At 31.4% G+C, this 22629-nt stretch overlaps 1 protein-coding gene across 1 annotated transcript; it reads right to left on the reverse strand.

The window, feature by feature from the left end:
* Positions 1–231: 231 nt before the first annotated feature.
* Positions 232–7433, reverse strand: LOC127127000 (ALBINO3-like protein 2, chloroplastic). The gene is made up of 14 exons (XM_051056077.1): positions 6959–7433; positions 6747–6853; positions 6287–6414; positions 4901–4972; positions 4260–4361; positions 3512–3571; positions 3196–3261; positions 2153–2200; positions 1841–2071; positions 1682–1737; positions 1409–1526; positions 1118–1207; positions 651–760; positions 232–554 (listed from the first exon to the last, which is right to left on the reverse strand). The coding sequence occupies exons 1-14, from the start codon at positions 7312–7314 to the stop codon at positions 404–406; spliced, it is 1695 nt and encodes a 564-aa protein (XP_050912034.1). The 5' UTR covers positions 7315–7433; the 3' UTR covers positions 232–403.
* Positions 7434–22629: the final 15196 nt, after the last annotated feature.

Consider the following 22629-nt stretch of genomic DNA (forward strand, 5'->3'; position numbering starts at 1 on the left):
AACAAAAAAATCTTTTAATAAATTAAATATAATTCACATCAGTTTCTTAATGAGATGTGTCTTTATAAAAATAATCGTCGAAACACTCAACTCAACTCTACTTTTTATTGGTTAAAACAATTTCGTATAAATTTAGTGGATTCCATATAATTTTAATCAATTGAAATGTGCGATAGTGTGTTCCTAGCACACATCTCTTTTTAACGGTGGAGAATCAAATGATACCATCACTTTCACTTCAATATACAGACGCTTTTTATAAATAATTATGTCACGCAGCTGGCATCTAAGCTGATTATTCGTCAAAATACAATTAAAAATTGTAGAGCAAACATGGAATGAATATGAAAACTTTTTGATTAGATATACAACAAAAAAATATGGTCAAGTAAAATATAAGAACTCAGAGTTCTCTTCTACTACGGGCAAGATCACTTGCTAAATCTTCATGTTGCTCACATTGTTCCAAGAATTTCTTATATCCAGGATTATAAGCAACAACAAGTCGCAGATACTTTGCAGCTTCAGCCTTTTGACCAGCATCATATAAAGTGCTGTGAACACAAGAATTCAAATCCAATCTTATTAGCAAAATGGAAATAAGAAAATGAAAGTTTTGACACTAATTAAGGTATTTAACCAAGCTGTACCTGGCAAGCAGCAGTAACGCATCAAAATAATAGCCTTTACTTGTAGGATCTTCAGGCTCATCCATATTTGCGACCCTTTCAAAGTGTACACGCCCTTCATCCTTCTTTCCCTGCCATACAGAAAATTGAAGAAAAATGAAACTCAAAGCCAATCTTAAGACGCATAATGTTTGTAAACAGACATTAACATTGCTAATTGCTAATTAAGACATGCACACTCAGTAGTCATTAATCAATATATGATCACATCTTTAATTAATAAAATACTTGTGATCATAACATATATTCTTTCTACTATGAATGTGTCATAAAATATATAAAAAAATTGTCTTTTAGTTGGATGATATATCATATCCGAATAACAATTGTGTCTTTAGTTGGTGAGAAGTGTCAAAATATAATATCCAAATACTTTTACAGACAGAAGTCTGATAAAAATAAAATAAAAATTGAAGTAAGCATTTCACCTGTCGTTCACAGGCAATTCCTGCCCATTGAGATGAAAGAATCAAAAAATCAACCTCTTCTGGATCAGTTGGGAGGCCAGCCAGTGAAAGCTAATGAAAAATCGGTAAACAATTAGGCATTAACGGTGCAAATGAAATGAAATGAGACAATAAAAATTTCTATTCGAAATAAAATTGAAAAATAGCAATTCAAAAGTATAGTTCACAGAGGAACAAATATCAGACCAAACATTATAAATAAAAACAGAATAGCAAGTTAAAAAGAAAATGGAGGCAAATATGAATTCACACCTTTGATATTGCACGCTCAAAGTATTCAACAGCTTCATCATTTATTTGCTTCAGCAAGAGAACCCGTCCCATTAAAACTAAAGCTCGCAAGTATTCAGGGTCCTTATCAAGTGCTAGTCTGTATATGGGAGTTAATAAAGCATTCCACCATCAATCATAGATAAGGCTTAAAATTAAAATAACACTAAGAATTTCCTTTTCTATCAATTCTTCTCCCACTCTGAAGAAATTAAAATGAATAGCTCACTTTAGTAACTAGAAAGCATAACTTACTTTAGTAAAGGTATTGCACTTTCTTTATCATTACTGGATAGAAATGGGACTGCAAGCTGTAAACAAAACCAACACATTAATTGGTGACAAATTCTTGGAGCCAATAAGGTTTTAATGACATCTCATACTTGATGCATGTTCATGTTCTTATTCACTCACAGTGGTTAGTTCTACAGGGGACATGTTCTCTATAGGTATTTTCTGCCACTTTTCAGGTGAATCCAGAGGGTTCTTTTCAGGAGAAACGTTTTCCTTGGTAGCTGCTATTGTACTATTGTCTTGTAAACGGGGTGTTTCAGAAGCACCAATTTCCTCAGAAGCTGTTTTTTGACGATTCTTGTCAAGTAACCCCAATTTTGCAAGGATAGTAGGATTTCTAAGAGCAAAATGCTGCAAAGTTTATTTAAGATTTATCGTACATAGTAGTTCAAGCTTAAAAAAACTTACAATGCACAGAGTTTTCTTACTAACCTGAACGAGTGTTAGTGAACTATTGGTAATCCAATAGAGTTGGCTTCCCTGCAAGAACAAATTTCAGTAATATAAGACTACAACCTTCAGATTATGGCAAGAGATGGGTTGAGACCTGAGTTTACCATAAAATAAAGCAACTGCCAACTAGAATGAAAAAAGGGCACATACGCAAAAGGAATGTTGCAGTAACGTGATCGCTAACTAATCTTCTGTTAGAATTATGAGAAACCAATATAGCATCAAGCTACTCATTTTAGTTTTGATAGGTATTGATGATTAATCCTAAACCTAGTTAGTTAGTAAGTAGAAATATGGTTAGGAGAAATAATAAGGCACCTTGCCTGTAATCCTAAACCTAGTTAGTTAGTAAGTAGAAATATGGTTAGGAGAAATAATAAGGCACCTTGCCTGTAAATAAAGAGGAAAGAGTGAGAGAGAAGGTAGCTTGTCCTTTTGGCATTAGGAGGTGCACTCTCAGAATCTGAGCAACATTGTAATCTAGGAAACTTAACCTATTCTTTTGTAATAAGATACAAGTTCAAATCAAATGGACAAGGGAAACCTATCAATGTAAGTTCAGAATAGGAGAATATACCGTTACATTGAAACGTTGCAGAAATTATAACTCTATCTAGTATCAACTACTGCAGTCAGGGTATTAAGATACCTTATTAATCATATTGAGTAACAAATGAAAATAGACTCTAATGGATTATAAGGAAATAGTAGCTTATTTCAAAAAAATTATAGGTTTCCTTAATCTTCAGCAACCATGCATCCCAATTCCCCAGTGAGCAGTGCCTACTGCCTACTGCCTACATATATCTTGCACAGTAAGATAGCTCCAAATGTAGGATTATTCGTAAAATGTGTAGTCAATTCTGAGTTTTTTAATTTGTAAACCATGCAGTCTCTGAACCATCTGACCATCTATCATATCGTATATGGTATACTACCATAAATTCTCAGAATGCATGGCAGAGATGTCATTTATCCAACTAATATCCTAACAACGCAAAATATATAAGAATTAAAATTACCTGAGGAATACAAAAGCCAATGAAAGCTATAGGCACCGTTAGAAAGTCCAAGTATCGCTTGTAGTACTGCATTAACAAAAATATTTCTCATTTAATTGTTGAATTACTGCTTTTAAATCAGTGAACAGAAGCAGACACAACATGCTTAAACACTATTTGTAAAATGAAATAAAGATATTTATATCACAGAAAATGCAAAATAAAGAAACATATTTGATACAAAATAGTACACAGCAATGTTCTCTGTTTTTATATCAACTTTGTTTTTGCTGAGGAAAATTAATACGAAGTAACACGTTAAAACTGTTATACTCACAGTGGATAACAAGCCAAAAATGTCCTTTGTTTCTTCAACCAAAGGTTTCTTAAAGGATACCTGATGAACCAAGAACATAATCAGTACACAGTATATGTCTATGAATGACTCATCCACGCCCTTAGACTTTGAGAGAATTAACTTAAAGTGCAATTGCACATGCCAAACACATCCCAGACAGAAAGCAAAAAAAAACACTTATGCATTAAACTAGAAACTGATTATCATTTTAAAGCACATAGAATATTAGTTATTGTACTATATCTGTATACAATTTTATTATTGACTGAGCTACTAGTGAGACAGCAATGTAGCTTGTTTAGTAAAGGGGAAAAAACCAACAAAATTTGATTTCATCATTATAAGCAGAATAACAGAGGCAGTAAGCATACACCATGTATTGGGTCGCCTAACTTGAGTAATCACAGGCATTGATCAATTTCCTTTATGTCCATCAAGTTTGCCAGCTATTTTGGCTCGGTAAACCTTTTATTATATTACATCAGCTGCCCCAAATATCCTGTTAAGTAGTTGGCTCTTAATGATTCAACTACATCCCAACTTTATCACGGAGGTCGCCAAAAAGACTGATATGTTAAGATTCAAAAAAATTTAGTAGAATTAAATTAAACTATTCCATGTTAAATGAATGCCTTAACCCACATGGGCATGGAGATGGGGGTAAAGCAACAAAAGGTAAATAGAAATGATTTAACCCCTCGTGGTTATGGACTCAGTACTTCATTACCTGAACAATAATGTAGTGCAAACTAGCCATCAGAAAAGGAAAGGTGAACCCTGAATAACCGTGAGAGAATTCAGTTAAATTCTGAAACCATAAAGCACCGCCCTGCAATATTTAGCATGTTTAAATCATTCAGCAACAATGGGTGTCTGTGTTAATATGGTGCAAATATCTTTACAACTTAATATTCAACAATCACCATTGATACAGCCTCTCTACAGCAATAAAGTTCCCAAATTCTGTTAGTCCATAATTTGCATGCCATCATTAAAACTTACAGTTATCATTCTAATCCATCTAATCAAACTGAGTTGGATCTTCATGTTTGATATCTTATAAAGTGGTTTTATTCGTTCATGGAACTACAACCTTGTAAATTATGTTTGCAAAATAGGTAGTTTAGACAAGCACAGACCATGTTATTGATTGGGGATGGCGCACCATGGTGGAAAGCCAAAAATCCGTCATTTTGAGCCATCATATTCAACTTAAAACACCATGGAGCTGCCATCCTTCACAAACTGGCCGTGGCAATAGTAAAAAAAAAAAACTGCCAACACAATCTGCCCTGGCGCCGCAATGGCAGATATTTGACTACATTGGCATAGATGCAATAAGAAACAGCATTTTAGTTAGAGCCTTACACAATCAAAACCAGGGTGACCATCCAGTGACATCCTCCTTATGCTAATCATCCACAAGAAAAAGCAGGGAATCTGTAGTTAAATTAAAAACTCAAAACCGTGATGAAAATTTTGTGAAACAACTATGTGATCATGTAACTTTGTTATTCAATATATTGGTTTCTCCTGAATGATAAAAATCAAAGTATTGTACACTTTTTTAACATTCATTTCCCAATTACAAATTTTCTAGCAATAGGAATTTGGCTAGAACTTGGTCACTGTGTAGTTTATGCAACTATTTGGTGCGCGCTTCGCTGGAGCAAAGCACACACTTTTAATGTTGTCTCCTTGTTTAATCTTTCAGGCAATGTTGTGTTTTTATCAATTCTCTTATGCTCAGTTTACAGTTGTTTTAAAGGTCTTTCCATCTCAGTTGTGCAGACAATAGGGAGCTCTGCTGCTGCATTCTCAATTTTTTCTTTCCGCCAGTTCCAGTCATCCTTTTTATCAAATGAAAGGAAAATGGTTTCCTCGGATGCAAAAGTTCAACTGATGTTGTAAATGCAGTTGGCTCAACTGATGGGAACAAAATGCATCTACTAAAAGATGTTGAATTTCTGGTAGGCAATCTGTAAGACCACAGCTCTGAGGTTTGGGGCACAGCCTAACCTTGGAATGAGGCATTTTCCCTCCTCCTAAACTTTCTTTTCACCACAACAAAAAACTAATGCTCAAACAAATTGTATTAATTGCCAAGGATGCTCTGTTTAGATCTAATGGACATCTTTGACAGAGGTTTCAGCTTCTAACCAGCTCATGGATGCTTCCTCTGATATTCAGAAGAGTAAGGAACAAGTTAAAATTCGAATAAAACACCATCAAAAGCTTGATGGAAATCCTGAATTCAATGATGCATGAATTCTTCCAGTTTAAGCTGTCAAGGTATGCAATGAGGTGTAATCTATGGTCTCTAGAAATGATAGTCTAACATCGTATCAATCAGTCTTTTTTTTTAGGCGAAGGCAATGCAGCAATGTAAGCTCTGTTGAAGTTTGCAAAGAAAGAAACTTTCAATTGAACACTTAAGCTTATTCAAAAACATATTCTATTATGCACAATAGGCTTCTGTCTTTTCCTTTTCAGATTTTAGACATTATTTAATTTCCATTTGGAAGTACTACAATTTAACACCATTCATGGCTTTGCTTTTCCTCTTCACTTATATATTGCATAATCTTGGACTGGGAATTTCTGTCATCCTCATCACAACTACAGTATACATCTTTTATTGGCAGTTGATTTTGGCTGTAATGTTGTTAGCAACGGTGACTAGGGGGGAGAAAAAGACAAATTTGTTGCTCTAGGGTTCATCAAAAATGTATCTAATGAATTTAGATATATCACCTGAACCATAAATGGTACTAGTGGCCATGCATATGAAGGGCATCCAACTGCTTTTCTCTTCTCCTCGAAGAATGACATCTGACGCATATAACTCTTTCCTGAGAAAGGTGGTGGGAATGGAGGGGGCACTTTAAGAAGTGAAGGAATCAAACAAAAATCAATAATAATTTAAGTAGATGAACTACATATGGAAAAGAGAAAAAAAATCTTGTACAGAGTACTCTAAGAAATGTGATAAGCAAGCATTCACTCTTATTTTCTAACCATAACAATGAACTTGCAAAAGAAATCACAATCAGCTACATCATGAACTTGCAAAAGAAATCGCAATCAGCTACATCATGAACTTGCAAAGCAAAATTATGAATTTGTATCTTTGCTCCTAATTAAATTTAACAACCACTATGCTACCAAGAGAATGAAGCAATGAACTAATTGGAATTGAGCATATGATACTTACATTTAGGGGCAAACTCTGCAATCCTTTTAAGCTTGTGAAGTGTAAAAACAAGAGGAAAAAGCATTACAATTCTGAGAGCCAAAGTAGAGGAAACTATAGTTATCCACCTGAAGATTCAAATACTGAATTAACACGAACATTCAATTCAGAATCAGAGATCGAACAGTGAATAAAGTAGCGTTATCAATAAGAAAACGAGCATTGAACCTTACCATGGAAATCCAGTGAGATCGTGGTATGATTCAAGAATTGAAATCACCGCACGGATGGGAAAAGCAGGGTTATCTTCGCCGCCAGCACCGGCGCTGTCTGCGACTGCTTTCAGAATCTCGGAGTGAACCGGCGAGTCGAGACCGAACGATTCCGTCTCCAATTCGGGGTCATTGAAAGAGCGAGTTGAGAAAGTGCGCGTGCGGAACGCGTCGAGAGAGGCGGGGTTTGGAGAGTGGGGTGTTAAAGGAGAGGGAAGTGGGGGAGGGGGATGAGAAGTGAGTACCCGTGGCATGTAGAGGAGTGACGAAGGACGCGAACGGCGGAGAAGGGAACGGAGCACCGCCGCAGTTGCCATTGACGGCGGGAGGAAGCTTTGTACTGAAGTTCGGGCGTGTTTTTTCACTTTTCCTCTTTTTTTAGTTACGCGTTTATTTCTACGGTAGGTTTTCTGTTTTTTTTTTCATGAAAAGTTGCATTTTTGGTTTTTTTTTCTTGGTTTAACTAGTAAAGGATATCTATTTTTTATAAGTTTTTAAATTATTTATTTTCTATACTTGAATATGTAATTTGGAAGAAAAAGTGTAACATTTTATTTGTCTGAAATGAAGTTTTTGAGAATATTTTTTTAAAATAATTAATTTTTAAAAAAATTATCAAAATAACTCATTTTTCTTACTGATGGTCAGTTGAACTGTCGCATTCTATTAACCTTCAAAGGAGGCGTTCTTAGCCTTGGCGCATGCTTGTAAAGCCAATGCATTTAGGCGCCACATGTTTTGTTGCATGCATGCTTTGATACCACATGCATATACTACATAGTAAATGTGTTAATGCATATGGCTATTTCATATTTATTTTTTAAATTTTAAATGTTATAATTATAATTAATTAAATAAAATACTGAAATTAAAAATTATATTATATTATAAAGAAAAAATACATAGAATTGACAAGAAATTCAATGACTCGCCCGATTGAAACGCCTTTATGTTCCACATCCAGGTGCGTTAGCCTGTCTTCGAGGTATCTCACGATTTTCTTGAGGTGTCTGAGGTCTTTTAGTGCTGACATGATTCAATGGTGGCTGGTGTGAAGGTCTGGTGGAAGATCCAGCGGTATTTGATAGACTTTTCATCATTTGTCCCCAATAGTTTGGGGTGCTGTCGCCAACGGTGCTTCCATAATTTAGTTTGGTGTCCATGTTGTTGTAGTTGGGTCGTTGTGGTTTGGTGAATTATGGACGGTATGGTTGCCCGAATTTGGATATTGAATCGGTTTGGAAACGAAGAAATGGTTCCTGGGGTGTACTAAAGTCAAACAATGGTTAGGTGTTGTGGCGATGGGATGTTTGGGTGTTCATTGGTGGTGGACTACGATGGCATGACGCTGAATCGTATGAATCATTTGGACTATAGACTATTGTGGTGGTTGTGTATGGTTGTTGGTGGTTAGGGTTTATTTCTTGGTTTTGAGTTTGGGTGTGTGGCATGAATTGGTTGTGAGATTGGGTGTTTGGTTGTTGGGTGTATATGGTATGGTGATGGTGTGAGGTTGGTCATTGGGTCTGGGTGGGTTGACATTATTCTTGGACGGGGATTTGTTATTGGGCGTATGACGACGAAGCTCGTTGGCGTGGATCAATCAAATACCTTGGCTCATACACAAATTGTGGCGTTGTAACCGACCTAAACCATGTCATATAATGCTGAGTTGGTCTAGCACCCTGTATGACTGGTTCGTTTAAGATGTGTTATCGTTGATTCCTCCAATTACGACACATCTATTTTACAAAGTATCTCCAGTCGGAATAATCCCCTTAGCCATCGACTTTTTATTGATGTCAATCTCTCAAACACGTCGGATGTTCTGGAATTTGTTGTTGCATGCCGAACTGCAGTTTTATATGGTCACTCTAGTGCATCTCCACGGTAGTGAACCGGATAATTGGTGTTTTATTGTCCAAACTGCAGCATCATCGTGGTTAACCTGATGATCAAGACCCAAATATGGCCTTCAGATAAACTATACAAGAATATGACATGATTAGATGATATGTAATTGGATAATTTTTTTTAAAATTAAATGTAGAGTTGTGTAGTAGTATTACATCGTCTGGTTCAATGTGGTCTAATAGATTACGATAGACTACTACAGCGTGTTTCTGACACCTATTGTAGTTCATTCGTTTAACTGACCACCTAGATCGAAAAGATTTGAAAAATATTATTTACAGTTAGTTGTAATATAAAGTCTAATAAATTAGATGGTAAAATTTTAAACTTACTTTGTTACAAAGGGGAATATGAATGGTTTCTCGTTTACCAGGGCAAGTGACGGAATTCTTGACCAACCTCATGCTTGCAGCAAATAGGCGCATGAATAAAACATACAAGTAAATTTTTTTGGCATTTTTACACAACGCACTATATAGATGGGACAATTTGTCATTAGCGACAATTCGTCGTTAAAGGTGAGTACAATAATCTCGCATATTGTAAAACAATACAACTATACTCCATCATACATGAAAGCTTGGATAGCTATGACAAATGCGGTTGAAAAAATGTATGACAATTGGGAGGAGTCTTACAAATAACTTCCAAAACATTTGGTGGCTCTTAAACAGTATGCTTTAGGGACTATTGTCAATTTGGAAACGTTGTCGGCGTATACCCCAGACGAGACTTATGCTACTGGAAATGGAATATTCCACAGACTCTTTTGGGTGTATCAACCATGCATCAAAGGTTTTGCTTTCTATAAACCTATTATACAAATTGATGGTACATGGTTGTACGGGAAATATAAAGGAATGCTACTGATGGTAGTGACACAAGATGGCAACAACAACATTTTTCCAATCGCTTTTGCCCTAGTTGAAGGGGAGACTGCTGAGGGATGGAGTTTTTTCCTAAAAAATCTCTAATTGCACGTTGCTCCTCAGCCTAACTTATGTTTGATCTCTGGCTGACACTCTTCAATAGTGAGTGCCTACAAAAACATTGATAATGGTTGGCAAGATCCTCCGTCGACGTATGTCTACTGCATTAGACATATCACTCAAAATTTTATGTGGGAGATCAAAGATAAAACATTGTGGAAGAAGGTTGTCAACGCAGGGTATGCATTAACAAAACCTTATTTCAAACACTACCGTGAAGACATCACATTGTCAAACGCGGATACAATATAGTGGATTGATAGTATTCCATTTGAGAAGTGGACTAGGGCATACGACAACGATCAATGTTGGGGCCACATGACAACAAATCTTGTGGAATCAATTAATTCTGTCTTCAAAGGCATCTGAAACCTACCTATAACCGCTTTAGTGCAAGCAACCTATTCTAGGCTAGGGGCACTGTTTGAGACCAGACGTTCCAAATGGAGTCCGGTGTTACAATCTAGGCAGTTGTTCAATGATGCTTTAATGAAATTCATTAGACACGAAGTTGTAAAAGCTAACACACAAGTGGTCACGGTGTTTGACCGTACTAAAGGTTGGTACAATATTGCTGAGTCCATGAATTACAATGAAGGCATGTTGAGGGAACAATATAGAGTGGAACTAGATAGAGGTTAGTGCGACTGTGGAAAGTTCCAAGTCTTTCGTATGCCCTGCTCCCATGTCATAGCGGCATGTTCAAAGGTTCGACGAGATCCATCTTACTTACTCTATGACGTTTACAAAGTCATAAGATTCTCCAATGTGTACAAAATTAGTTTTTCAGTGGTAGCAAAAGAGGATTACTGGCCTGAATATCAAGGGGACATTCTCTGACACAATGAAGTAATTCGAAGAAAGAAAATGGTTCGATTATGTAGTTCATGTCTCCAGGCCGGTCATAATCGTACTAATTGTCTCGATGCTGGAACAAGCACAACAAGACAATTTTAATTGTAACTCTTTTGCTTTATATTAAAAATAACATTTATTTCATATGATAACTTTGTGAGGAAATACCATCACAAACAAATACAACACACAAGTAACACATAAACAACAACACAACAAACTACAATAGATAAAATGCCATTACTATAACTATGCGATTACAACCATCAAAATAATTTTGAACATAATATACATCATCCTGTGAACGTCTATGTCAGTCTTAATATCCACTCATACACGGACTTCTCCATTTCGGTTGAACGTGGACTTAAGCCATTGAATTCTTCTAATCCTTTCACCCTTTGCAATTTCTCCATCTAACCAACGGTTCAACGTCCGATTAATATGTTCGGACGATTCTATATTCTAAAATCGATTCTTTATCGGAGGTTGCATTGCTGAAAAGATTAAATTGGCATTTCTCTTTTGAATGTATTCATACATGGTTAAAGAAAACAAAATGGAAGGAGGGTAAAAAATTGTGTGAAAAAACATGGGAGATGTGCATGGTATTTATAGATGAACACATGCATGCATGCACCAATGCCTTAGGCGCCACACAACATAACACATGCATGCGCCAATGCATGTGGCGCCTATATGCATTGGCTTTGCAAGCATGTACTAAGGCTAAGGGCACCTCCTTTGTAGGTCAATTGGATGCGCTAGTTCAACTTGAACTAGCGCATCTGTAGGGAAAAGTGGTTATTTTAGTTGGTGTTTTTTGAAAATTTGATTATTTTGGGATTTAATTTTTAAAAAAATGATTATTTAAAAAAAATAGCTTTTGATATTATTTATTATTCTTGTTATTTAAATTACATGATTAGAGAAATATAAACATTAATCTCAATATGAAGTTACTAACAGGGTAATAAAATAATTTATCTTAAAACAAACATTTAAACACCTAAATAACATAGACAAAGTATCATAAATTTTCAACATTATTTTCACCAATCTTCCTTCTTTGCTTTCTGACCAGCTTAAGGTATACTATCTCTGAAGCAGACTGATAATGAAAAATTAAGATATCATCAACCTTAAAATTTTTGGATTTTACATACTCATACCTACTATTTTTAAGATACATCTCAGTATGTGATCTTTTTCCTTTAAGAATTATGTCATTTCGTCGAGGTCCGTCAAGGTTAGAACATTTTGGTATGCACGTAGGCCGTTCCTAACAATCTCAGTTGGAAAATGCTAAAATATTTGAATGTTCAGTCAATTTACACATAGGCAAAATGTTTGCAAAAAATATTAAAAAGAAACACATGTAAATGCAATTCAATATTTTATATGAATTATTACCATGACATTTTTTCTGCCATTTGATCCTCTTGTGATTTCTTTCTCCCCGAAATATTTATAACTTATTCTCGTTTATAAAAATAATTGTATGAATTTTTTTCATTTATAAATATATTTATAATTTTTTCTCGTTTATAAAAATAATTGTAATTTATCCCCGTTTATAAAAATAATTGTATTAATATGTAGACTTTTTTTCCATTTATAAGCGCCTTGAACCCGGGTGTCCATTTATAAAAAATATTTGTAACTTATTCCCGTTTATAAAAATAATTGTATCAATAGTTGAATTTTTCCCCTTTATAAAAATATTTGTAATTTATTCTCATTTATAAAAATAATTGTAACGTATTCCTATTTATAAAAATAACTGTTTCAACAGGTAGACTTTTTCCCGTTTATAAGCGCCTTAAACTCGTGTGTCTATTTATAAAAATATTTGTAACTTATTCTCGTTTACAAAAATAATTGTATTAATAGATAATAATCATATAAACTTTAATTTATAAAGTTGTCCATTAATTGAGGCCAGGTTTTTTAAAATAGATGGTAATATTTTTAATTTTAATGTGTTCCATTTTATTATAATGAATATAAAAACTTTTCAATCTGATTATTCTAGGTAAATAAATTTTTATCAATCATCTTTTTTTTATGATTACCATTTAATAAAATTTTACTTTTTATTGTATTACAATAATAGAAATAAAATTTTATTTTTTATTAAATAAAGTCATACCATTTTTTAAATTATTCATATTTTTTTACTTTTAAATTATTTCTTTAAATGACAAAATGAATTTTTTTAATAATAAATATACTGATTTTTTAAGTGGTCTTTCTGAGATGTCAAACCGAGAATATGAAAAGAGGGAGAAGTAATATGAAACGGTTTGATGAAAATTAGGGTTTTATTTAATTGAATAAATTGATATTATTATTATTATTAATATTGTTATTTATTAATATTTATTATCATCATTATTAATCTCATTTACCCACTTAATAACTCAAAATATTCCAAAACCACTATTCCAAAACCACTGACAATATTATACCATTTTAACTAACTCTACCATTTTATAATTTAATAAAAATATATATTTAATTGTATAATTATATGTTATTAAATTATAACTTTAAATTAAAAATAACTATTTAATCACTACGCCAAATAAGGGAAAAAGAGGGCGCTTTTTTTGACATATAACAGCGCTTTAAAGCGCCCTCTAATCTGGCGCTGGCATAGGTAAAGACAGCGCTTTTTTTCCTGGTGAAAGCGCTCTCTAAAGTGACTCTTTAAGCCCTTTAAGGGCCACTTTAGAGGGCGATTTTTAAAGAAAGCGTCCTCTAAAGTGGAAACTTTTAAGGGTTTAGAGGGCGCTTTTACTGGAAAGCGCCCTCTAAAGTGGAAACCTTTAAGGGTTTAGAGGGCGCTTTTACTGGAAAGCGCCCTCTAAAGTGGAAATTTAAAGGGTTTAGAGGGCGCTTATTTTGGAAAGCGCCCTCTAAAGTGGGTGGTTATTTAACATTTACATGCATCACATGTCTCTGTGACCATATTCTCATTTCAGGTTATGTTGCAGCCACAAGAGGTAACCAGAAGAAAATGGCATACAGCTGCTTGTTATAATTCACAAGAGCAACTAAAGGTTCTTTTTATGCTTTTATAATATTAAAATACAAATACTGATATATGCTTATTGTTTATATGATCCTCTTGCTATTTGAAATGTCATGAACCGAAACCACTGCTACTCTAATTGAAATGTATAATAACCACCCTCTTTTATTTATTTGTTTATAATCAATCAATCACACTGTTTTGGTATTTTTCATATTTAACAAGACCAAAGAGCACAAAAATGAATTGAGTTGATTCAGAAAAAAAAAATATGAATGTCAATACATGAGTGAACACTAGCTGAAGTGCTACTCGAAAGGAAACTTCATCTGAAAAACTGTTGTATTTCTTCAAGAGTTTTTCCCTTTGTCTCGGGGACCCAAATGACAACAAATCCTGCTGTGAAAACACACACTGCAGTATATATTGTGAAGGTTCCTGATAAAAACATAGAAAGCTTCTGGTTAGAAACAATAGATATTTATAGAAAATTAACATAGGCAATGCACACAAACCTCCCGAACTCCAATCCAATAGCAAATTTGTTGTTAATGTAACCAACCAGGAAAAGAACCAATTGGCAAGTGTTGCAAAACTTCCAGCTAGGCCTTTGATGTTAATCGGAAGAATCTATTATGTAAAATATATTCAACACATCAACTATCACATTATATTACAACAAAGGTTTGTTCATATAGGGTTGTCATGCATATTATTATTGAAGAAAATTGTACCTCAGACATTATAATCCATGACATTGCTCCTAATCCCAGAGAGAATGCAATAACCATGACCTGAAAGAAATTGAAAGTTTATAATAATGAAGTTAGGGAAACAAACAATAGAAACCATCATTTATGTAATAAAGTTGTATTTACACACCACAACTCCAGCCACCGATACGAGGCTCAATGTCGCATATAAATCAGAATCTGGTGATATATATTCCTGAGAGCAAATTCAACATAAAATATATTATCCATATAAAAAACCAAAAATATAAAGAAGAATTTACTGATATATAATCCTGTGAATCTGTGTTACAAATTTCTGAACATTTATGCATGAATGCATGTGTAATATCTAGTTAATGTATTATGTATATATAAAAATAAACAAAAAAAAAATGTTCAAAAAATATAACAAACAAACAAATTATTATTACCTTCAAGTAGAATGATATTGAAACAACCAAAAGACTCAAAGCCATTGCAGATGAAGAAACCTGCAATAGGAGATTTTGATTAATCTCTTATTACCCTCCAAACAAATAGTAATGTGAATGCAAAATTTATCGAAAAAGCTCAGACTCACAATAAGTAAAAGCCGGCGACCAGATTTGTCTGCTAACCACAAAGTTAAAATCGTAGCAAGAACCTAAATGACATGTAAATATTGTTCAGATTATGGTCTGATAAATATGAACCAAGAAAAATGAAACAAAAAATGAACAATAGCGAACGTCAGAAGAGAAACCAAGTAATATGAAGATTAGAAAAATACCTATGGTGTCAAAATCGAACAGCTAACAACGAATTAATAGAAGAAGGAAACGTCGTAGATCTAACAGAGGTGGAAGGAGAACGCCTTAGAAGTAGCGAAAATCGTAGCAGTGAGAACCCTAACGTGAAAAAGAACGAAAATAACAGAGAGTAAAATAACAAAACGCGCAGTATGTTATAATTTTAATGTTTACTAAAGGGGACCTTAGAGGGCGCTTGTGGAAAAAAAGTGCCATCTAAAGGGGGCCTAAGAGGGCGCTTATGAAAGCGCTCTCTAAGGCTTTCCAAAAGCGCTTTATAAACTGGAAATGCACATGGACTTATAGAGCGCTTTTTTAAAAGCGCCCTCTAAGGGTAACCTTAGAGGGCGCTTTCTAAAAAGCGCCCTGTATTGTTGTCCCTCTATCTCCTCCTTATTTTTTCGCTTCACCTTAGAGGGCGCTTTATTACAAAAGCGCCCTCTAAAGTGCGCTGTCTATTCCAGTTGTTCGCTCCTTATTTTTTCGCTTCACTTTAGAGTGCGCTTTTGTAATAAAGCGCCCTCTAAGGTGCGTTGTCTATTCCAGTTTTTGGCGTAGTGAATATAGTTGATTATATTAATTGAGTAATTTAATATTATTGTTAATTTACCTACCAATTAATTATTATTATTGTTATTATTATTATTGATATTTACCCGCCATATATGATAAGAATATTTTTAAAATTTAAATAGTATATTTATTATTTGATTTGATTTAATTGAGATCCAAACTCTATAAATTAAAATCGGTTACTTATTATGAACAATAATATAGGGTCATTCCAATGTCAATCTATTATTAATTGAATTTTACATAGATGTAATTTTGCAATAACACGCTGGCATATTGAATCTTATACCGCTGTTATCTTTGCACTAACATATTTTATCCTTTCAACAGAATAATTATAGTAAATACGTACATTCTGTATACCAAATTATAATAAAAATGTATTAAAATCAAAAGCAATAAAACTGTTTACAGTAAATAAAAATATAGAATAACATCTTAAAATTCTATTCTATTTGATTATTCATTTACTTATTACTAATTTATTTATTATATAAAAATATATCAAATAAAATTTTAAATATATGTTGTGTCATTAGCATTTATTTCAACTTTTGATTTATTATTGATTTTTTATTTCAATGAATTTTTCTTTAAATATTTATGATCATGAAGAAATTAAACTATATTTTTATTTACTATAAACAGTTTTATTGCTTTTGATTTTAATACATTTTTATTATAATTCGGTATACAGAATGTACGTATTTACTATAATTATTCTGTTGAAAGGATAAAATATGTTAGTGCAAAGATAACAGCGGTATAAGATTCAATATGCCAGCGTGTTATTGCAAAATTACATCTATGTAAAATTCAATTAATAATAGATTGACATTGGAATAACCCTATATTATTGTTCATAATAAGTAACTGATTTTAATTTATAGAGTTTGGATCTCAATTAAATTAAATCAAATCAAATAATAAATATACTATTTAAATTTTAAAAATATTCTTATCATATATCGCGGGTAAATATCAATAATAATAATAACAATAATAATAATTAATTGGTAGGTAAATTAACAATAATATTAAATTACTCAATTAATATTAATCAACTATATTAAATATTTATTTTTAATTTAAAGTTATAATTTAATAACATATAATTATACAACAAAACGATGTTATATATGTGTAACATCAAAGGTTGGATCCTTTTCAGCATTTTGCCACACACCTCTATCAAATTTATATACTCTTTTTTTTTCAGGTTATTAGGTTTGTAATTTTATAGTCATCTAAATTTGCAGTTACATTAATTTTTGAATTTTTTTCAGTGAAAATGAGTAGAAAGGTTGATTCTGTGAAAGACATCAATGACTCAAAAGAAACTTGGCGTCTTGCTGTTCGAATAATAGATGTTTGGAGTGTTGTGAATAATAAGGGTATTGAACATTTGGAGATGATTGTTATGGATTCCTTGGTAAATTGCTTTTCTTTTTTTAAGTATAGATTTTTGTATGATAGTTAGTAATTACAACAAAATGCTTTTTTGTATAACATATAAAAAGAAGATTATTTTCATTTTGTTAGGGTGATCGGATTCAGGTCCTTATTCGTCATGACCATTTACTGAAATGGAAAGAGGTCATTAAGGAGAATATGACCTGCATTATAAACAATGGCAGTGTCTATAACAATGATTTTCAGTGGAAGGTATGTGATCATTCAAAAAAAATTGTGTTTCTTGGTGGTACCACAATGAAGGCAATCGAACTTCAAAATATTCCACCTAAAGGATATTTCTTTAAAGATTTTGGTGAGATACTTCAAGGCAAATGCAAAACCGATAGACTGGAAGGTAATTTAAATTCTATTATAACTTATATAACTTATATATTTGCAAACACATTCAATAATGAACCTTACTTTAATGTAGATATTATTGGTGCTGTTAGTGAGATAAACCATATCCAATCCAACACTCCGGGGAAGAAAGTTGTTGTTTCTGTTGTGCTGAAAGATTTGAAGTAATGCGCATTGTTTTCATAACTTATGTGTTTGATAAATTTATATATTTTGCATCACTGAATCCCATCATATAATATTGTTTATTTATATTGCAAAATAGGGGTAATTGCATAAATTGCAATTTATGGGAAATCTATGGATTAAAATTTTTGGCTTACTACAATGATCCTAAAAACAATGGAGCTATTATAATTCTGCTCACTCATGCAATGGTAAAAGATGACCAAGGTATTACACTATCAGACTTTATAAATACATAGCTGATTTGTACTTTTCATTATACGTTCAATAATTTTTATATTAATTATACAATTTATAGTGTCAAATGCATGGAGTGATTCCAAATTGTTGATAAATGAAGACATCCCTGAAATTCAAGGTTTTATGTCTAAGTATGGATTTTATTTATTTATTTATATTCAAATTATTATACATAATTTTTAATTTCAAAAACAATCTTATTTCTATAGGTTGCCTACTAATGAACAGAAGGAGAAGCCTACTCAATCTGCAAAATCTCTTTCTAATTGGTCTGGTGGTTCTCAGTATTCGCCAGTAGAAAGGTTTGTTCATAATGCGAAATGTATGTCCTTAAGTCAGTTCTGCAAAATCAAACATGTAAGTTGAATACTATAGAGCCAAATTTATCTTTACTATTACAATTATATTGTTTGCTTTTTGAAATTAATATCATTTTTTATTTGCTTTTAGGAAACTTTATGTGTTAGTGTAGCAACCACATTGAAATTTGCTGTCTCAAAGTATGGATGGTTTTATTATGGCTGCACAAGATGTTCTTCGAAAGCACCTAATCCTGAAAAAGCTTATGAACGTTCATGTGGGCAAAAAGTCGAACAACCTATACCAAGGTACATATAATCTAGATGAATTGCAAATAAATTTGGTAATGGATTTGTTATTAATCATATTATTTTCTTCGTTTAAAATACTATAGGTACACGATTGAGATATATGTTAGCAATGGTGAATCAAAATATCGATTTGTATTCTGGGATTCCGAATGTGCTGCTATACTTGGAATGACTGCTGAATTTATGCATAACTCTATGGTGGAGGTACATTGTTATACATAAGTTAAAATGTTAATAGTTTATCGAGTTATAAAGTTCAGATTATCACTCATGGTTGATATTTTATTTTTCCTTTAGAATGGAGAAGATGATCCAATGGTTTATCCTGATGAGCTTGAAATGCTGTTGAATAAGAAAATGGCTTTTAGAGTTAAGGTGCAGCCAACGTTTTCCCAAGCGTCTGTTTGGAAGCTTTATGATGATGAATCATTTGTTAAAGAGATTGAAAATGACTACATAGTAGAAGACGTATAATATTCACTTAATTCATGTATTATTTAAACATTTAACAAGTATAATAAATATTCGATGTTTCAATGTGCAGAATCAGTCTAAAACTGAATATGCAAAGTTGGTCCCTAACAAAGAAAATTTGGAAACTTCCGCAGTAAGTATCTTCATTTGTTAACATAATAATTTTCTATGATAAATATTATATTATTATAATTCATTTTATATCTGACAATTAATTTTTTATATTGCAAGCAAACATTATCTGCATCTGGTGAAAATGATCCAGAATCAATCATTCTAATGACTCCGGCTAAGGATGTTGTAATTGCTGACAAGGGTGAAGAAATTGATTTTGAAGCGTCTGGCGCTACGCAATTATCAAGCACCAAACCATCCAAGAAATTAAAGATAGAATCATCTTCTTAATTAGAATTTTCGGAAATTTGATATTGAAATATATTTTATGAACTTTTTAGCACCAGAATGAGTTTAAGTATGAAGTTGTTAAGAACATGATATGTTTTTGTTGTAGGATGTGTTCTTACTTTTTTGAAGTGTTTATTTTGTGAGATTACAATTGACATTTATATTTCATGTATGGTTTAAAGGATGATAATGAGTATTTAATTCATGTGTGTGAAATTATTCAAAATCATATGTTGTTATGTTGAACATTGTGTTTTGTGTGTTCTTTCAACTACAAAATTTATATGAGTATCATATCTTCAAATGTTAATAAGTATTTTAGATTGATAACAAAATACGTTGTCATCTTATGAAATATGTGTATACGACTAAATTATAAATAGATTATTGCATGTCATGTTTGGTTTCAGCATGCCTAATGATGTTAGAAATTAAAAAAATAATTACATAAAAATTTATTATGAAATCCTTCAAAACTAATTATAGAAAACACATAGAAACACATTTTTTTTACAATTTTTTTCAAAGTCTAATACATATGTTAAAATTGCAGGTAGTTCAGAAATGTTGGAGCAATGTTTGAATCTTGCATTCAACTGAATTAAGGATTTATAAAAAAAACAAGGGATAGTTATCATATACAGTGAATTGTCTTTTGATTGGTAATGGAAAATCTACATTGTTTGTTTGAAATGATTAAGTTAAACATGCAACTATACTTTTTACCAATATCACGTCATCATATATAGTATTATAACTCAACATATTTAAATTATTTATTTGCCAAAATATAGTTGGGGGTTGAAATGAATAATTATGTCCACTGCCTCCTTTCTATTGGCTAGGTCAGTGGAGTATTAAAATAATTCAGCCGTAAGATAATTAATGTTATGCATGATTTGTAATAAATCAATAAGAATATCAATTCTTTATACATTTAGTTGTACAAGAAAATGATTGTAAATAATTAAAGTGGGTTAAGAAAATGGCCCCCACTAAATCCCACTATATATTATATAAAATATAATTAAAAAATTGATTCAAATATATCAAAATACATTAAAAGAGAGTTTTTCATTGGGTAAGATGATGTATGATATGAGTAATTTCCAATGGGTGAATTATTTTATGGATTTGGGATAAAAAAAGAATTTTGAAATCTTGAATTATGGTGTGGATTTGGAATAAGAGGTGGATTTCCAAAATATGGGGTGTTTTGTTGATTTGGGATACAAAGAGGACTTCCATCATTTTGCATAAAATTGGAGCATGTGTTATGTTGATTGAGGTTCATTTTCAAATGAAATGTGTACACAAAAAAATTAAAATTAAATAAAATAAATTGGTCAAATTTAGACTAGATGTAAGTGAAAAATGTGATAAAATAAATTACCTATTTATACTACTAAAAAATATTACCGTTATTTTATTGTTGTTGCAATCTTATCATTCCAAAATGAAATCAATATCCTGAAATCAAATTAGTTATTATTGTAGTTTTTTAAGGTTGCGGGCAGGTTTTGAATCATCACTTCCTAAAAGGTTACGGGAAGGTTTTGTATAAACCCAGTTTTTTAAGGACCAAAGAATTGTACGAAGTTAAATCATTTTTGTTGCTGGACTTATTTCTCACAATTTTAACTAAAATTGTGAACCTTTTGTTTCAATATCTTTTGTTGCATTAAACCTTACTGTATCAATTGCAATTAATTTCAACATTTGGTAGTATTCATTACTATATTTTAAAATAAATGAGGTTCTGGTATTTCTTTTACATGGTTTATGTATTTGGAAAATTTCATCCATTACTAAATAAATATATTTTTATTTCTTATGTCCAAAATCTCAATGATAAATGGAATGTTTATTCATAACATTAACAATGGAATGTTTATTATATATCAATATATCAATAAATTGTAAAAATATTTTTGTATTATATTTTTAAATTATTTCCTTAATATAGTATAAAAAAAATTAAGCAAATTATATTACTATAAATTAATAATGTTTTACTTTATTATGTCCCAAACTGGAAAAAGTTATTTGTGGAAATTTTTTGAACCCATTTATTGATCATTTAACATCCATTATATTAAAAAAACTTTTATGCAATAAATTTGTGTACGTTGATCCAACCATATATATATATATATATATATATATATATATATATATATATATATATATATATATATATATATATATATATATATATATATATATATATATATATATATATATATATATATATATATATATATATATATATATATATATATATATATATATATATAAACAAAAAATATATTATTTTAATTTTTTTAAAATAAATTATTGCACTTGCGCGACCCGTGCGAACGCACGGGTCCTTTACTAGTTTATAAAAAATATTTGTAACTTATTCTCGTTTATAAAAATAATTGTATCAATAGTTGAATTTTTCCCGTTTATAAAAATATTTGTAATTTATTCTCATTTATAAAAATAATTGTAACGTATTCCTATTTATAAAAATAATTGTTTCAACAGGTAGACTTTTTCCCGTTTATAAGCGCCTTAAACTCGTGTGTCTATTTATAAAAATATTTGTAACTTATTCTCGTTTACAAAATAATTGTATTAATAGATAATAATCATATAAACTTTAATTTATAAAGTTGTCCATTAATTGAGGCCAAGTTTTTTAAAATAGATGGTAATATTTTTAATTTTAATGTGTTCCATTTTATTATAATGAATATAAAAACTTTTCAATCCGATTATTCTAGGTACATAAATTTTTATCAATCATCTTTTTTTTATGATTACCATTTAATAAAATTTTACTTTTATTGTATTACAATAATAGAAATAAAATTTTATTTTTTATTAAATAAAGTCATACCATTTTTTAAATTATTCATATTTTTTTACTTTTACCTTAGTATTTTAATTTTTCAATTATTTATTTTTAATTTATTATAAAATGGTTTTATAATTCTAAATTATAAAATCAAAATAGAATTTTT

This window comes from Lathyrus oleraceus, chromosome 3 (genome assembly GCF_024323335.1).
Source record: "Lathyrus oleraceus cultivar Zhongwan6 chromosome 3, CAAS_Psat_ZW6_1.0, whole genome shotgun sequence".
In the NCBI taxonomy this organism is placed as follows: Eukaryota; Viridiplantae; Streptophyta; class Magnoliopsida; order Fabales; family Fabaceae; genus Lathyrus; species Lathyrus oleraceus.

Bases quoted from the DNA above. Each gene is read 5' to 3' on its own strand.
- LOC127127000 (XM_051056077.1), bottom strand. From the start codon at position 7,314: ATGGCAACTGCGGCGGTGCTCCGTTCCCTTCTCCGCCGTTCGCGTCCT. The intron at 3,572-4,259 runs GTAATGAAGTAC...TTGGTTCATCAG, and splicing joins TGCACTACATTATTGTTCAG to GTATCCTTTAAGAAACCTTT. The intron at 761-1,117 runs GTGAAATGCTTA...TCTGTATGGCAG, and splicing joins GAATTGCCTGTGAACGACAG to GGAAAGAAGGATGAAGGGCG.